The sequence below is a fragment of the Dendropsophus ebraccatus genome, chromosome 3 (genome assembly GCF_027789765.1).
Source record: "Dendropsophus ebraccatus isolate aDenEbr1 chromosome 3, aDenEbr1.pat, whole genome shotgun sequence".
Lineage (NCBI taxonomy): Eukaryota > Metazoa > Chordata > Amphibia > Anura > Hylidae > Dendropsophus > Dendropsophus ebraccatus.
In genome coordinates, this window is record NC_091456.1 from 48,825,106 (window position 1) to 48,840,596 (window position 15,491).

Sequence of the window (15,491 nt, forward strand, 5' to 3'; positions counted from 1 at the left end):
CTTATGTTGTATTGCAGGATGGAAAACTTACTGCCATGTTTACTCCCATTTCACAATTTACTACTGGGGGTTTAAACATCAGGGTGACCTGGGGTCAACTTATTTTTGAGAAACCCTTGTAACAAATAAGCATTGTCTACATTTGAAAACCTTTTAATAACTGCCCTCTAAGAACTAAGGTCAATTTCAATGACAAAAAAAAGAAGGAAATAAGCCTAATGGTAATGGTTTTATTCTGGTCATATATAATATACATTTTGTTTATATATTTCCTTAGTGTATCAAATGCCAAGTATAAAATATATGAAAAATACCATTTTAGTAATAGTTGTGTTGATAGCAAGTACAAATCACACATTTTTCAGATTAACACAGTTGAAAGATTTGGGATTCATCTTCCTGCTTTTGCCATGAACATAAAAGCATTTTACATTCCTTTGAACTGCTGCATGATAGAAATCAACTGCTGATTGCGTTTTTCAATCATTTGCTGTTCTTCTTTCAACTTTTTCTGTTGTAGAAGAATTTCTTCCTGAGTAGCAATTAAAATACAGTTAAAGAGTTGATTATTATAATAGATTTGCATACACATGTTTTATAGTACTCTGTATTCATTTTTATGGCAAGGGCAGAGGTGCTATAAAATAAAATGTAAACTTTTTAAACCCATAGAATTGTGGCATGGTGTTTAGTCATTATTTAGTATTATTTAATGTGAAGCATTTTTCAGACACACTTTTATATTGAGACTATATTGTACCTTAAAGGGAATGTGCTTGGTGATTTTATTTATTTATTTTTCATTTTAATTTCTATTATGAAATAAACCTAACATTTGGCTTGGCCACTAGGCTTAAAGGAGTGCTGGGGAGGATGAAAGAAGTAGCATGCTCCCACCTCCCCTGGTCCAGCGCTGTTGCCAGTTTCCCGCAGCTCCGGTCCCTAGCCGCTTCTGGGTCTGAGTGGGGACCTGGGACGTGACGTCTGAGAGTGCCTAACACGTCATGTCCCAGGTCCCCACTCAGAGCCAGAAGCACAAAAAAATCGAATTGTCCGATGAGCAAGTAAATGATCTCTGTCACTTTTAGGGTATATTCACATGGACGGGTTCGCAGCGAGATTCTCGCTGCGAGCCCGGCAGGTCCTGGCAGTTCCCATACACTACATACTTGCTGCGGTCTAAACGACCGCAGCGAGTATGTAATTATACCGCCCTTAACCCCTTCTGCTCCCCCGCTGTAAGCATACTTTACCTGTCCTTGCTGCACGGGTCCGGCGTCCTGCTCTCCTGTCCGGCCAATCAGTGTGTTGCCCAGCCGCAGCCACTGATTGGCCGGGTGGGAGAGCAGGACGTCGGACCCGTGCAGCAAGGACAGGTAAAGTATGCTTACAGCGGGGGAGCAGAAGGGGTTAAGGGCGGTATAATTACATACTCGCTGTGGTCGTTTAGACCGCAGCAAGTATGTAGTGTATGGGAACTGCGAGCCCGCCCATGTGAATATACCCTTACACAGCCCATGTATGAGTGTTAAGAGGAATGCTTATTGGCCTATAAAAGGGCTTTTTTTTCCTAAGTGGCAAATATGAAACATTATTATGACCACCAGCTAATATACAGTGTAACCACTATGTAGAGCATATACAGAGTGACCCAGTAAGGTGGCGGTGGGTTGTCACAGGCATCTGGATCGATGCTGATTACAGTACATGCTACAACTGCTGGAGGGTGCAGGCAGGAGAGCCATAAAAAATACACTTTAATCAAGGTGGTCCCACAGATGCCCAATTAGGTTCCAATCTGGGGACTTTGGGGGCCCGAGTAGTTCTTCTACTTGGGTCACGTTTTTTCGACAAATCATGGACACATTGGGCGAGATTTATAAAACTGGTGTAAATTAGAATTGGCTCAGTTGCCCCTAGCAACCAATCAGATTCCGTGTTTCATTTTTTATAGAATCTGCGAGAACTGAAAAGTGGAATCTGATTGGTTGCTAGGGGCAACCGAGCCAGTTTTACTTTACACCATGCTTGATAAATCTCCCCCACTGTTTTGTCCAGGGAACACAATCTGCATGTATGGGTGTATATGATTTGCAAGGATGCATCCATACCCAATTCAGTTGAGAGTGTCTTCTACATGGATGACTGTGCCCAACATCATAACGCTGCCACCTCTATCACCAGCTTGTGTTCTTCCAGCAATGGTTACAGGCTGTTTGTTCTCTGATGATTCTCACCTGACATGCTAACGTTCTTACATTTGATAAGGCAGCAAATGTGACTCATCAGAGAAGGCAACCCTTTGCCAATAAGCAGAGATCCAATTCTGATATTGCCATGAAACTAGTAGCCTTTTCTGCTGATGAAACTTCGTCAGCTGGGCTAAACTACCTGTCATCATATGGGGTTCCCTGCACGGAGGAAGCTGCCAACAGAAGTTTGGGTGGCTGTGGAAACATCCCAATCGTTAACAAAAGTCTGTGCATGAGCACTATTCATTTAAGGCTTGTGCACGGAACTTAGCGATGCCTAGGATGTTTCCACAGCATCCCGAATGTCTGCTGGCAGCTGCATCTGCACGCTCACAGTGACAAACTGTGCAAACTGGATCCACTATGTCAACCTTGAATGGGTTGATGATTTTGGCATTCACCGGCTGTTGATACATCATATTTTTCTCCGTAAATGAAATAATTTTTGTAAAAATTGTTTAACCCGAATCATTTGTTGAAATCAGATGTATGAAATAAAGGTACCCTTAATGCTTCTGCGTAGTCAGGGCCATATTTACCACTAGGCACCCGTGGTCCGGTGCCTAGGGCAGCACCTTGCAGGGGGGCAGCACCAGGGAGCAGAGGGACAGAAAAAACTAATTTTTTTGTTTTTATTTTTTGTTTCCTTACTCCCGTTCAGACTTGCCAGTAAATCTGGTGTGTTTTCCAGGGGGGTGGGGGGTATGGTGGTATTGGTCAGGTCTGGTATCGCCAATAGGTGCGTGAAGATGGGGCGGATTCAGGTTTAGTGCCTAGGACAGCAGCAGCTGTTAATACAGCCCTGTGCGTAGTGTAACTTCTGTGACATAATGCCTGATAAAATAAGTGTGAACTCGGTGCTAACTATGTTTTCCCTAAACCACAAACACAGAATAATTGTTTATCTAGATTAATCTAATTTGACAAGTGAAGTCTGTTCAAATAAAAGGGTATATACCAAAAAACAGAAGTTGTGAAAGATATCCCCATCACAGTCCCAACTTACTCTTAATTTACAAATGTCTTTCCTTTCTTTGTCATTTTCTTCTGCTCTTGCTTTCAGCCATGCTTCATTTTGTAGCCGGTGTTTTTCCATCATTTCCTGAAGTTCCTGCATACATTGCTGCATTAGCGAGTGCAAACTTAACGAAAAATACACTCATTTCATAGTTTTAAAAGCGCAATTTTGCACTTTGGCATTTTTTGTCGCTTACGTCATTTACCTTGAGGGATCAGGAATTAAATAAGTTAATATTTTGGGCAAATACACACACGGTGATACCGAACCTATTTATTTATATTTATAAAATGGGAAAAGGGGGGTTATTCAAACTTTTATTAGGGAGGGGATTTTTTATTAATATATACTTTTTTTTTAGTATAACTACACTGATCTCTCATTAAGATCGATGCAGTAAAGATATACTGCATAGATCAATTAGATCTGTGCTCTATTGCTTTCGGCTGCTGCAGCCCAGCACAGATGCAGGGATCGCTCCTCCGCAAAAACGTCGTGCGTGCGGGGGGGGGGGGGGGGGTGCTGGGGGTGTCCGATCCCCCCACTAGACCACCTGGGACCAGGAAAGGCAAAATTTTAAATGCCGCTGTCAACTTTGACAACTGCATTTCAAAAGCTAATTAGCGGTCCTGGACTGAAGATAGCACCCGGGATCGCCGCGGTTCAGAGGGGGGTTGCCGCGCGGCCCCCCTCTGAACACCCTTAACGACGCCAGGGCGTATAATTACGCCCTCTGTCATTACGGGGTTAAGGCCCAACATTAAGGAGCAAGCGAGTGCCGGCCTGTTAGGTCAGCACTCGCTTCCTCCTTGTTCCACGCTCTTTATTGGTGCTATTACATGCACCAACAGCGAGTATGGAGGAGCTGGGGGGGGGGGGTGAACTGCACAGAGCTGCAGGAGGGGCTGCCCTGACGATCTTTAGATTGTGCTGCTCCTATTACACAGAGCGACAGCCAGCAAACCGTCACTATTGTTGTAGTTTTAATTCAGCATGCTGAAAGACAACAATCCGCCAACACTGTGCATGTCAGCTGATCGCTATCTTTCAGCAGGAGCTATTACGGCTGGAGGCAACTGGTTTATTTTACAATATTGTGTACTATTATATGATTATATGATTGTTGGTGCTGTATATCATAGCTATTATCCTACTTTTCATTAATAATAATAATAATAATATTTATTTGTATAGCGCCAACAGATTCCGCAGCGCTTTTTTAAATATATAAGTACAATACAGGTTGTATTCATATTAAATTATTCAATAAATACATTTCTACCAGACTAACCTGTTGACGCAGCTTGTACTGCTTGTTAAATTCTTCTTTTTCTTCAAAGAAAGAAGCTTGCTCCTGGGTGAATTTTCTTCTTTCACTAAGACACACAATGTTTAATTTGATGTTTATTTTATTAACAGAGTATCAAATCATATGGGAGATAAAAAAACAAAAAACAAAACTAGTACAAGAGAAGTGAAAAAAAATATGGTCTTTCTTATATCAACCAATTTTCAGCTCTCATTTGTCAGATGCCCTTTAGGAAATTAGAGAAGTTTAATTGGTTCCTATGGGCAACAGCTTCAGTAAGAGCTCATACACTTTATATGTATCACAGCTTAGAACTTCCATTTCATATGGAGCTGTAATATGGCACCATCAAACTGCATTTGTGGCCCTCCTGCATCTCCACACGTCTCCTACTTTATACAGAGGGTCCCCACCCCATGACAAAAATAATGTCTTGTGTCATCAGGTGCCATATTACAAAGAAGCACATAAAAGCATGTTAAAGTAGTAAGCCATAAAGACTCAGCGCTACCATACAGGCTCCATGCATATGGTTCTGATGTGTGCATGGAGCCCAAAGGAAATATTCTTTTAACTTCTTAAAGTACTGTCTCACATTGTGTGTGTTTGCTGAGTGCAGGCTGATGATGCAAACAGGGTGCAGGGCGTGATGTCACAGGAGGCTTAGCTGGATCCCCAATCCCCTGAGGGATCCACCATCTCTGAATGGCCAGAAGCAGGTGCAGCACTAATTTTACTGATTGTGATGGGTGGGGGACTGTGATGATCAGCTGAGGGAAAGCATTGCATTTTGGGAACTGCTCAACCAGGAAGGACAGAAACACAATACAGAATAACCCCCCCCCCCAAACAAATGGATTTATGGTAGTTTCAAAACTGGGATGGACAGTTAAGTAATGCTATATGCTTCTGCAGAAGTTTAATTTTTTTTAACCTCTACCTGGAGTTCCCCTTTAACATACCCTCAATGGTGATCAGTGGTCCAGATCGGATACCCGCAACAAGGGGAGCTGATAAATTGTCAGTACAGTCTGAGGTCTCCTGGGCTGCTGCCTGACATCGGCAGCAGGCTTAGGTACTTGAGTGCAGAAATGATGGATCAACACAGTACATATGTAGTGCAATGAACTCTATGAGCATTCATGGTATTGCTCATAGAAGCCCCCTAGGGGGACTAAAAAAGTGTGTTAAAAAAATAAATAAAAGTTTTTTAATATATAAATCCATCCATCCCATAATAAGTGCCTAAATCACCCCCCCCCCCTCTTAACTTTTTTTAAGCCCTTCCCCCTGCATGCTTTCTGGGCCCTAATGTCCAGGTCATTTTTTTTTCCCCCATGATTGCCTCCCAAGTGGTATGACCTTCATATTTTTCTATTGACACAGGCATATCAGCGCTTATTTTTGTGGGACAAGTTGTACTTTTTATCTGTACCATTTTAGAATAACTATTGACTTTTTGCTCGTCTTTTTTATAGTTTTTTTGGGAGGCAGATTAAAGCAAATGTATATAAGGACGCAGCCCTTTTTTGAAACGGTACCCATTTTCCGCTCTCTGCGTCGCTATTTTCCTGTGCACTGGCCTGGCTCGGAGCACTGGGGGCATGACCTCTGCCCTCCAGTGTGACCTTATCCCCTCCCCTCTGTGACATGTGGAGGGGATATCGTCAAAATGGGGGGCGGCAGTCCTGCCCAGTGCGCCAGGTCATTGCACATGAAAAAACCTGTGCCGAGTGTGAGAACCAGGTGGCGTTTCAAAAAAGTACAGTGCCTCTGGGATCCCTGTGCCGATCAGCTAATGTAAAAAAAAAATGGTACATTTGTTTAACCAAAAAGTGTTCAGACATTACAGTTTTATGGAAAACTGACACTGCAGCTTTTGTGCCAAAGTCAGAGGTAGATTCAAATGGGATGGAAAATATAAAGGGACAACTTGTTCTTCTCTTTACTGTTGGATCCACTTCCAGTTTTTGCACATTAACTGCAGTGGCAGTTCTCCACAAAAAATTGGCATGTGTAAAACCAGCATAATCATTAGATCACTACTGTAATACACTGCACTAGTCTCTATTGAGTCTGTCAGCAATGCAATTTACCCGGTCATGCTGCAGACACCGCAAGTACACAGGCATCCATGGCAGCCCTGTGGTCTTCACAAGGACCCCCGGCTGCCATGGAAATGCATCGGACTGAAAACCTTGGCATCCGGAAGCTGATGTTAAGTGTACAGTACTGTATACTCTTTACATGTCATGGTCACAATCTGACAGTGGCATGTAAAGGGTTAATCTATTAGGACTGAGAAACCGTGGGGGCCCGCTCCTGCAATCCCTTACTCTAGGGCTGCTGTATGAAGGTGGCGGCCTAGAATAAGGACCCTTAAAGACCGCATGGAAAAATAATAAACATTTTTGGTATTGCCGCTTAGTTTTACATGTTTATTGTGTCACCAAGACTGGCGATCACCAATCTTTGCTGAAAGAATGTGTGAGATAGTTTAGTAATGTATTTCCATTTAAAAAATGACTTTTTGTTTTACTGCTGCAGGCGGAGAGAAGTAAATTATACGCTTTGTCCTGTGGCCAATTATCTATTCCCCACTGCTGGTGTATTGCACATATTTAGCACTGTGTACTTCTGAATAAACCTCTCAGGTAATGAAACAGGTCTGCACAACCTATTACATTAGAGAAGTATCTGGGATGCTTTATATGGCTAGGTTTACATGGCCACCTTTCCCCATCGTTCTTCTCCATCACATTGATAATACACCAGTGCTGGATCCCAATCCCAATCCTTTAGTGAAGTGAGTTGTCGTTATGGTGCCTTGCATTCATCTGGACAGAATAGCTCTGTGTACTGCATTATTTTGTCTGGTATTTTTGGAATCTGTGACAGTGGCTACTAACAGAACCCAGGATGTAGACATGAACCTAGCCCTTTGTACATATGAACACAATCTTTCACCACATACTGTAGGTAATACATTTCAGAATCCTCTAAACTGGAGCTGGGGCAGAGGAGGGCGACCAAGGTCATTAAGGGAATGGGTGGGTGACAGTACCAAGACAGGTTATCAAGCTTGGGGTCTGATCACAATGTTAAAATATATGAATGGAGAGTACAGAGGTCTTTGTAGTGATCCTTTTACACCTAGGCCTGTAACCATGACAAAGACAAAGAAGATTTCACCACAAGCACAGACGTGGATTCTTTACTGTAAGAGCAGTGAGACTTTGGAATTCTCTGCCACAAGACGTTTTCATGGCTGATTCATTAAATACATTCAAGGGAAGTCTGGATGCTTTTCTTGAAAAGTATAATATTGCAAGTTATGGGCACTAGAGTACATGTGATAGGACGTTGATCCAGGGATTTATTCTAATTAGGGCCTTTACAGAAATGTTTTTCTAGTATATAAGTAGGGTTGTCCTAGTATACAATATTAAAGGGGTAGTGCGATGGTAAACAATTATTCACAGAATAACACACATTATAAAGTTATACAACTTTGTAATGTATGTTATGTCTGTGAATGGCCCCCTTCCCGTGTCCCACCACCCCCGCACCTGTACCCGGAAGTGTGGTACATTATACATACATGATCCGTGTCGCGCCCGTCCGCCATCTTGTGCCAAGACGTCATCTTAGGGAGGCCGGCCGAATTGCTGCCGCACCCCCTGATGCCGCCCCCCCCCTGATGCCGCGTCATAACTGTGCTCAGCCGCGATTGGCTGAGCACAGTTATGCTCAGCCAATCGCGGATGAGCATCTGGTGACGCTGCAGAAGGCGGCTGGCACTAGGGACGGTCAGAGCGGTTCGGCCGTCCATCCGAAGATGACGTCTTGGCACAAGATGGCGGACATGCGCGACACGGATCAGGTAATGTATAATGTACCACACTTCCGGGTACAGGTGCGGGGGTGGTGGGACACGGGAAGGGGGCGATTCACAGACATAACATACATTACAAAGTTTTATAACTTTGTAATGTGTGTTATTCTGTGAATAATTTCTTAGCGCCGCACTACCCCTTTAACGCCTCTGTAATAGCAAGAGTACTTACAGGTCAAATTTTTCAAATTCAGCATCTAACAAGACAAAGGCGGATCTTATTTTTTCTATTGCTTCACCTCGAAGAGACATAAAGCTGCTTTCTTTAATTTCCTGCAATAAAATAATTATATCGCATGAACGTTAAGCAAAATTACTACGTGAATATCATTAGTACTTAAAATATACAGATCTGGGAAATATTTCATGCAGCAATTCATAGTCATTTAAACTAAACGGAAGTCTGTATTACAGGTATAGTCATCCGTCTGCATTTTTATGCATTTAAGGTCATTTTCCAAGAACTCATGGACTCCACTTGAAGTTTCGCCTGTCCCATTGATTCAATAGGATGTCTCACACGCATCAAAGAATGGGCATGTCAATTTTTTGGGTGGATGGCAGAGTGCGCGTGAAACTCCGCCAAATTCATTAGTGTTAACAGCCCCTAATAAGGAAACCAGTATGTATTTTATGCTGCCCATAGCATGGACAATATTAAGCTAATGTAAGATGGTAAAAAAAAAAAAAAAAGTGATCCAGGCATAGAAAACCATGTGTGCTTTCTTCCACATCTTGTCTTCAGTTTGGGTGTGGTTTTGCAGCTCCGCTGAAGTGAATGGAGCCAAATTGTAATACTACACACAACCTGGGGACAAGGGTGGTGATGTTGTTGCAGGAAAGTGGATATGCTTTTTTCATTCTGGATAAGCCCTTGGGCTTTATATGCACTTACAGGAATGCCATGTGTAGCACAGGTTTTAGGAGGCTCCAGCTCATTCAGATGATATTTCACTTTTGGGATTTTGGTTGGTGTATATCTAAAAAGCATCAAAAAGAATACAGAACAATTACAAGACATTTATGCATCTCTTATTTTATTTAAAGTGACTGTATCACCAGGCCCTGGCTGAAGCACTGGAGGCGGGCCGACACACCCCAAGTGGGAAGAAACCCCAGTCCCTCCATGACGTGACTCCATTAGAATCAATGGAACCCTATCATAGACGGGCTAGGGTTGCCTCCCACTAAGGGTGGGTCGGCCCGCCTCCAGTGCTTTAGCCTGGGCCTGGTGGTACAGTCACTTTAACCAGTGCAATAATCATTAACACTTTGTCATCATTTTATGAATCCAAACAGTGCTGATGAACCCAAGTTACTTTGCTGGGGCTATTGATTTGATATCAAGACCAGTTCTACATGGTAGACTATACCAGATAGAACAGGACCTGAATATGTATTGCATTAAAGGGGAACTCCACATAAGGAAAACTTATTTTCTATTAAAAGTACATTAAAAGTTATACAGATGTGTCTATACAATGCATTACCACATCTGTACGGTTCTGCCACACTGGTAGCTGACTGACATCCAGGAAGTGAAGAAAAATGGCTTCTGTGCCAATTCACATTGTCTCCTGCTCCTTCTGATCTCCCCCTTTGGAGACAAATATTCCATGCTTCTGTCTCACATTGTGTGTGTTTGCTGAGTGCAGGCTGATGATGCAGACAGGGGGCAGGGCGTGATGTCACAGGAGGCTTTGCTGGATCCCCCAATCCCCTGAGTGGTTCACCATCTCTGACTAGCCAGAAGAAGCTGCTGCACTCATTTCACTGATTGTGCAAAAGTCTGCAGTGAAATTAGGGCTGTGTTCACACATGTTGGAGTGTCATTGCAGTACTGCAGCGTATTCACAAAAATGAGGCAGTAACACAAGTAAATTATCCTAAACGGCAAAGAGGATCAGAGTCGGCACTGTCAATCCCTCCTGGACAAAAAACAAGGCATAAACAGTATATCCCATGTAAGATAATATGGGATAAGGTCCTTATTGTGGGGATCAACTTCAAAGTTAAAATATGATTGATCATAATATGTGCGTGGAAATGAAAAGAAAAAAATAAAATAAATTCAAAAAGTTCTTTACTTTATTCCAATATCAGCGTTACAGGTAGAGAATACAGCGCGCTGTGTGGTGTTACAGGTAGAGAATACAGCATGCTGTGTGGTGTTACAGGTAGAGAATACAGTGTGTTGTGTGGGTGGGGCTACAATGAAATGATAAAGTACTGCAAATATTTCAGTAACACAATGAAACTGCAATGTGTAAACACAGCCTAGATGTTCTGTAACAGATTTGGGCGGGGAATGGGCAGGGTGGAGGACTGTGATGAAGAGCTGATGGAAAGCATTGCATTCTGGAAACTGCTCAACCAGGAAGTACAGAAACACAATACAGAACAAAACCCCCCAAAACAAATGGATTTTTGGTAGTTTTAGGTATTTGATTTTTTTTTTTTTTTACTGTGTGTGAATATAGCTTTAAAGTCATACATTCAACTGCCTTTTTGTTTCCATTACATTAAAATAAAGGTGCTCTTTACGGTCCGCAATGGGTAGCACTTGCAATTTAATAAAAATTGCTGAACAACACATGGACTTGCAGCTTTATAAAGGGGTTATCCAGCGCTACAGAAACATGGACACTTTCTTCCAGAGACAGCCCCACTCTTGTCTCCAGCTTGGGCGGGTTTTTACTGTTCAGTTCCATTGAAGTGAATGGAGCATAATTGCAAACCGCACCTGAACTGGAGACAAGAGTCGTGTTGTCTCTGAAAGAAAGTGGCCATGTTTTGGTAGCACTGGATAACCCCTTTAAAACAATGGCTAGTCCAGGTGCCAAATAGTGCTAATTCACAAACACTACCTGTGGCTGCAATGGCATATGTAAGAGCATTCTTAAAGGGGTAATGGTAAGAATATTAGGACCTTATTTTGGGAGTTTTCATTGTATCAATACAAGAATAAAATTTTTTATAGATATACTTACTTACCCATTACTTATGCCTTGAATCCCACATTCCAGCAGAATGTCTTTCATTACTGCAAAGAATTACAAATATCAGCTTTTACAAGAATATATGCAAGACGTACTTATGTTCACATGTCTCTTTCGCCCATATTTCAGCTACCTATTGGTCGTTATTTTAATAATGTGACCGAATTTTCATCTAAAAATGAGATAATGACCATCCAAAAAGGTGAACGAAATATGGCCGAGAAAAATGAGTGCACTGATGGCCACTGATCCATAGACTTTAATAGGAAACTTAAGATAAAACAGATACCAGGTGAATTTGTTTGGTTCTGATGTACAATTCCACAGCACGATGGTGGTAGAAAACAAAGGCTAAGCTTTAGATTTCTAACATACATATCAGATTTAATGGATTTTTTTTAGACATTTTTCCCACATTTTTATAAGTTTATAGAATGTGATCCATTAAATAACATTGCATTGTATAACTTACAGGGTTGTCTGTCAGAAGGGTTTATGAGTTTCATGGCCATTACATCATTGAAGTCTTTTTCTTCATTTCTTCCACCAAACACAAAAAGCTTAAATAATGGGGAAAAAGACATTTTACTAAAGAAATGATAGTATGTTCACATATAATACTCAAGGGAAAAATCTGGCGTATAGAATTGTAATGCTTAATTTACAGCGTTTATATGAGATTAAGAAAAAATGTATTTTTACCAGAAAGAACAACCTTCTAGGCCACAGGCTCAGAAATGTATTCTGTTCTATTCTCAAATGATCTCCTGAAAGCCCCCACAGCAATTTGTTGTGATGCAATCTCTCTATAGTGTTGATCATTCTGCAGGAGTACTAGCCCATACATGATGTTACTACTGACATGCTCTGAAAAAAACATTCTACTTTATTTTGACATATTCTATAGGATTAGGATCGTGGGACTGTTAAAGCCAGAAAAGTGAGGAAAACTTGACCTGAAACCAATGCATGTGTGGTGTCCCACTACGGGTGTTGCTTATGGTTACACCCTTCGCAAAAGTCTGTACTCTAAGTAAACTGTGGTGATGAAGCAGTACCTAAGTTTTGCCACAAGATGTCACTTTTGTATTTAATGGTACTTATGTTTTGCACAGCTGCAGGTAAGCAAATGGTTATTGTTTATTGTAATCTGTACACCAATGAGGACCTTCTCTTTCTACCTATGTTTTTCTTCTCCACTGCTCATTATTACATCACCTGTAGGAAGTCTTCACATGGGGATAGGAAGCATACACCCACACCTAGTCAGTCTTAGCCATGTTTCTGAGCAAAGAGGACGCAAGACAAGTTGGTCCTTATTGTGGTCCATCTGGGCCCTGGCTCGCAGCGCAGGTGTCACCAGGGAACTTTGGCCACTTTGCAAAACCCAGGTAACAAGGCATTGGGCTTGTGTCACCTTCAAGTTGAGTCAGACGACACTGGTGGGCAAAAGGTGGTGTAAAGACAAGAAGTCAAAACACAGGCACAAGTAAACGTCTATTCTTAAGTTTACAGTATTCTACTTCTTCTCCTTCTTCTAAAGTTCCGGCACAGCACACTTCTATCCTGGGTTGGGATTCTTGCGACATCCTTCTCTCTACTACTCCGAACCTGCAGAACAAACTTCTCTCTGTTGTTCTAAACTCTCTGCACAAACTCCTCTCAACTACTCACAGATCTCCTATATGAAAGGTCCTCAGTGCAGTTCTTGTCTTGTGAGATTTACAGTCTACTATCAACTATTGTCTGTAGACCAAGTAGAGGCAGTGCACTCCACCCATCCCCCCCAGGTGGTGTAATTACTTTTGCCGGTATAAGATGGATCTTGCATGCCCAGAGCATAGGCGTATTGTACGCCATAGAGAGGCCATAGTACAGTGTAGGGTCCGCCCCGAGCATGAGGCTACCTTATCGTGGTGGGGTGGTTTAGACTGTTTGCAAATGGTAACCAAGAGCCTCATTATTTTAGCGGAAATTTTTTTTAGCATTTGGGGGGGGGGGGGCTGCTTTTAACTATTTTCATGGCTTTAGTGGGTCTGTATCTTGCCATTGCGGTGAGCTGTTGCATTATCCTGTGTTTCTCTATACAGCGGGATCACAATCTTCCTCTTCCTGCTGGTTATACCTCTAGCTATACAGCCCAGCATACGATTTGCTTTCCCCACTGCATATCAATAGCTTTGTTTTAGATTCATTGTGGCGGTACACAGAAACTAAACTGTAAAAATGGTGTCACTGCTCAAATATCTGGACCCAACTGTATTCCCTATGTGAAAGTGACAAATAGCACAAGATAGCAGCACTTATTTTTACCGGGTTTGCGCAACCTCTTGATAAATCCAGCATAGCGGAGACTGCTGTGCAAAGGCCAAAAAATCTATGCCAAGCTGGTGTAGATTTTCAGCCTGTTTTTTGGCTAATCTGGACAGAGAGGACAATAAAAACAGAGTTTTTGCACATGGGGGGTCCTTGCCCAAAAACTTTTGCGTGGTTTTTTTTTTTTTTTTGCACTAGGCGCCAATCTTGAAAAATGTGTTTCTTAATCTCCCCCATATAATTTTGCTGAACCCATAGGAATCTAAGGTAACATACAAAGTTTATAGATGTCAGCTCTCCCGGCACTCCCTCAATCCATGTGCTCGGACAGGCCCATTCTCGGCTCACAAAACGTAATACAATCTTAGTGAAAAATCCAGCACAACAGGATCGGGTCAGGCTTCTTGTCCAAAAACTTTATTTAGAAATCCATAAAACCAGAGATAGAAAGCTTGGTTGACGCGTTTCGGCGTAGGCACACGCCTTGTGCCTACGCCGAAACGCGTCAACCAAGCTGTCTATCTCTGGTTTTATTGATTTCTAAATAAAGTTTTTGGACAAGAAGCCTGACCCGATCCTGTTGTGCTGGATTTTTCACTAAGAACATAAGAATCCAAGACCTTAGGATGCAGTACAATTTAGGTCTTATGGGTACTCTTATACATACGGATTTGATGCTTCAGATATCAATGTAACTAATTGAACACGGCATATAATCGCCAGCTATAAAGCTCTAAATGCGCCCAAAGGAGTTTTCTAATTTTAGCACTGTATAATGAAAAGATGTGTTTGTGTGTCTTTTAATTGCTCATTTTTTGTGGTCTCTGTAGTCAAAGAATAATAATTACATAATTACATACATTTTTATTAAATGTACATTTATCTACTAACTAGAAAGTGCTCTGTATGGTGTATCTTATTCCACTAATGCATTATTTAAATAGGACCAAAAAGTGCAGATAGATGTACAGTATGTGCATATAGATAGTTTTTTTTTGCTATTGAGATTTTCACTGACTTATCATGCTAAGCTAGCAATGTAAGTTTCCAAAATGATGCCACCTTTAGAGTACATTAGTTGTATGAAAAACACTTACATGACTTTGCAGAACAAAAGATGTATGCTTATATCTGCATGCTGGTGGAATGCCAAAATAGAGAGGCAGTTTCCATTTCATCTTTGCTGAAAAAAAATAAGTTGCTTGTTAAATAAAAGTGAGAGTAAGTATCTTTATTAGGCAAAATATACATATTATAATGCACAAAACTAAAGAGAATATGTCACTAGCGTCTTTTACATCATCTGATCATCAGGACACAGGGACCTTTTATAATTTCCTCTTCCCAGTAATGTGACTACTGCATTCATTGATGTGTGCAGCATAGTCACCAAGCAGAACTCAATAAGGTATAGTGCTGCTACAAAACATTTGCAATTATATGGTTTTAAAGCAGACCTGTCCGCAGCTTTTTGCCGAGTAAAGAAGTGTACAATAGAGCTACTTACAATGACTCAGGAGATATAACTCTCATTTCAGTCCATTGCTCCAGTGCTGAGATATAAACTGTAAACATGTTATGCAAATGTGGAGATAAAACACACGGTGCATTCACCTGGGTTGCAAAAGTCCAGCAATCCTAACAGAGTGGGTGCTCACATGCAGCCACAGGGGCATTAGTTAGTGCTCTGGAATTAAAAAAA

At 41.6% G+C, this 15,491-nt stretch overlaps 1 protein-coding gene across 3 annotated transcripts in view; it reads right to left on the minus strand.

Annotated features, from left to right (window-relative positions):
• Positions 1-210: 210 nt before the first annotated feature.
• LOC138787090 (rab9 effector protein with kelch motifs-like) overlaps positions 211-15,491 on the minus strand; it is a 55,283-nt gene continuing 40,002 nt past the window's right edge. For all 3 annotated transcript variants that reach the window (XM_069964226.1, XM_069964225.1, XM_069964224.1), the window contains exons 12-19: positions 14,887-14,972; positions 11,946-12,033; positions 11,469-11,517; positions 9,370-9,454; positions 8,647-8,747; positions 4,562-4,646; positions 3,259-3,363; positions 211-532 (exon numbers count right to left, since the gene is read on the minus strand). In XM_069964226.1, the coding sequence (XP_069820327.1) occupies positions 428-532; positions 3,259-3,363; positions 4,562-4,646; positions 8,647-8,747; positions 9,370-9,454; positions 11,469-11,517; positions 11,946-12,033; positions 14,887-14,972 (704 nt within the window). In that variant the 3' untranslated portion in view covers positions 211-427. The remainder of the gene's footprint in view (positions 533-3,258; positions 3,364-4,561; positions 4,647-8,646; positions 8,748-9,369; positions 9,455-11,468; positions 11,518-11,945; positions 12,034-14,886; positions 14,973-15,491) is intronic.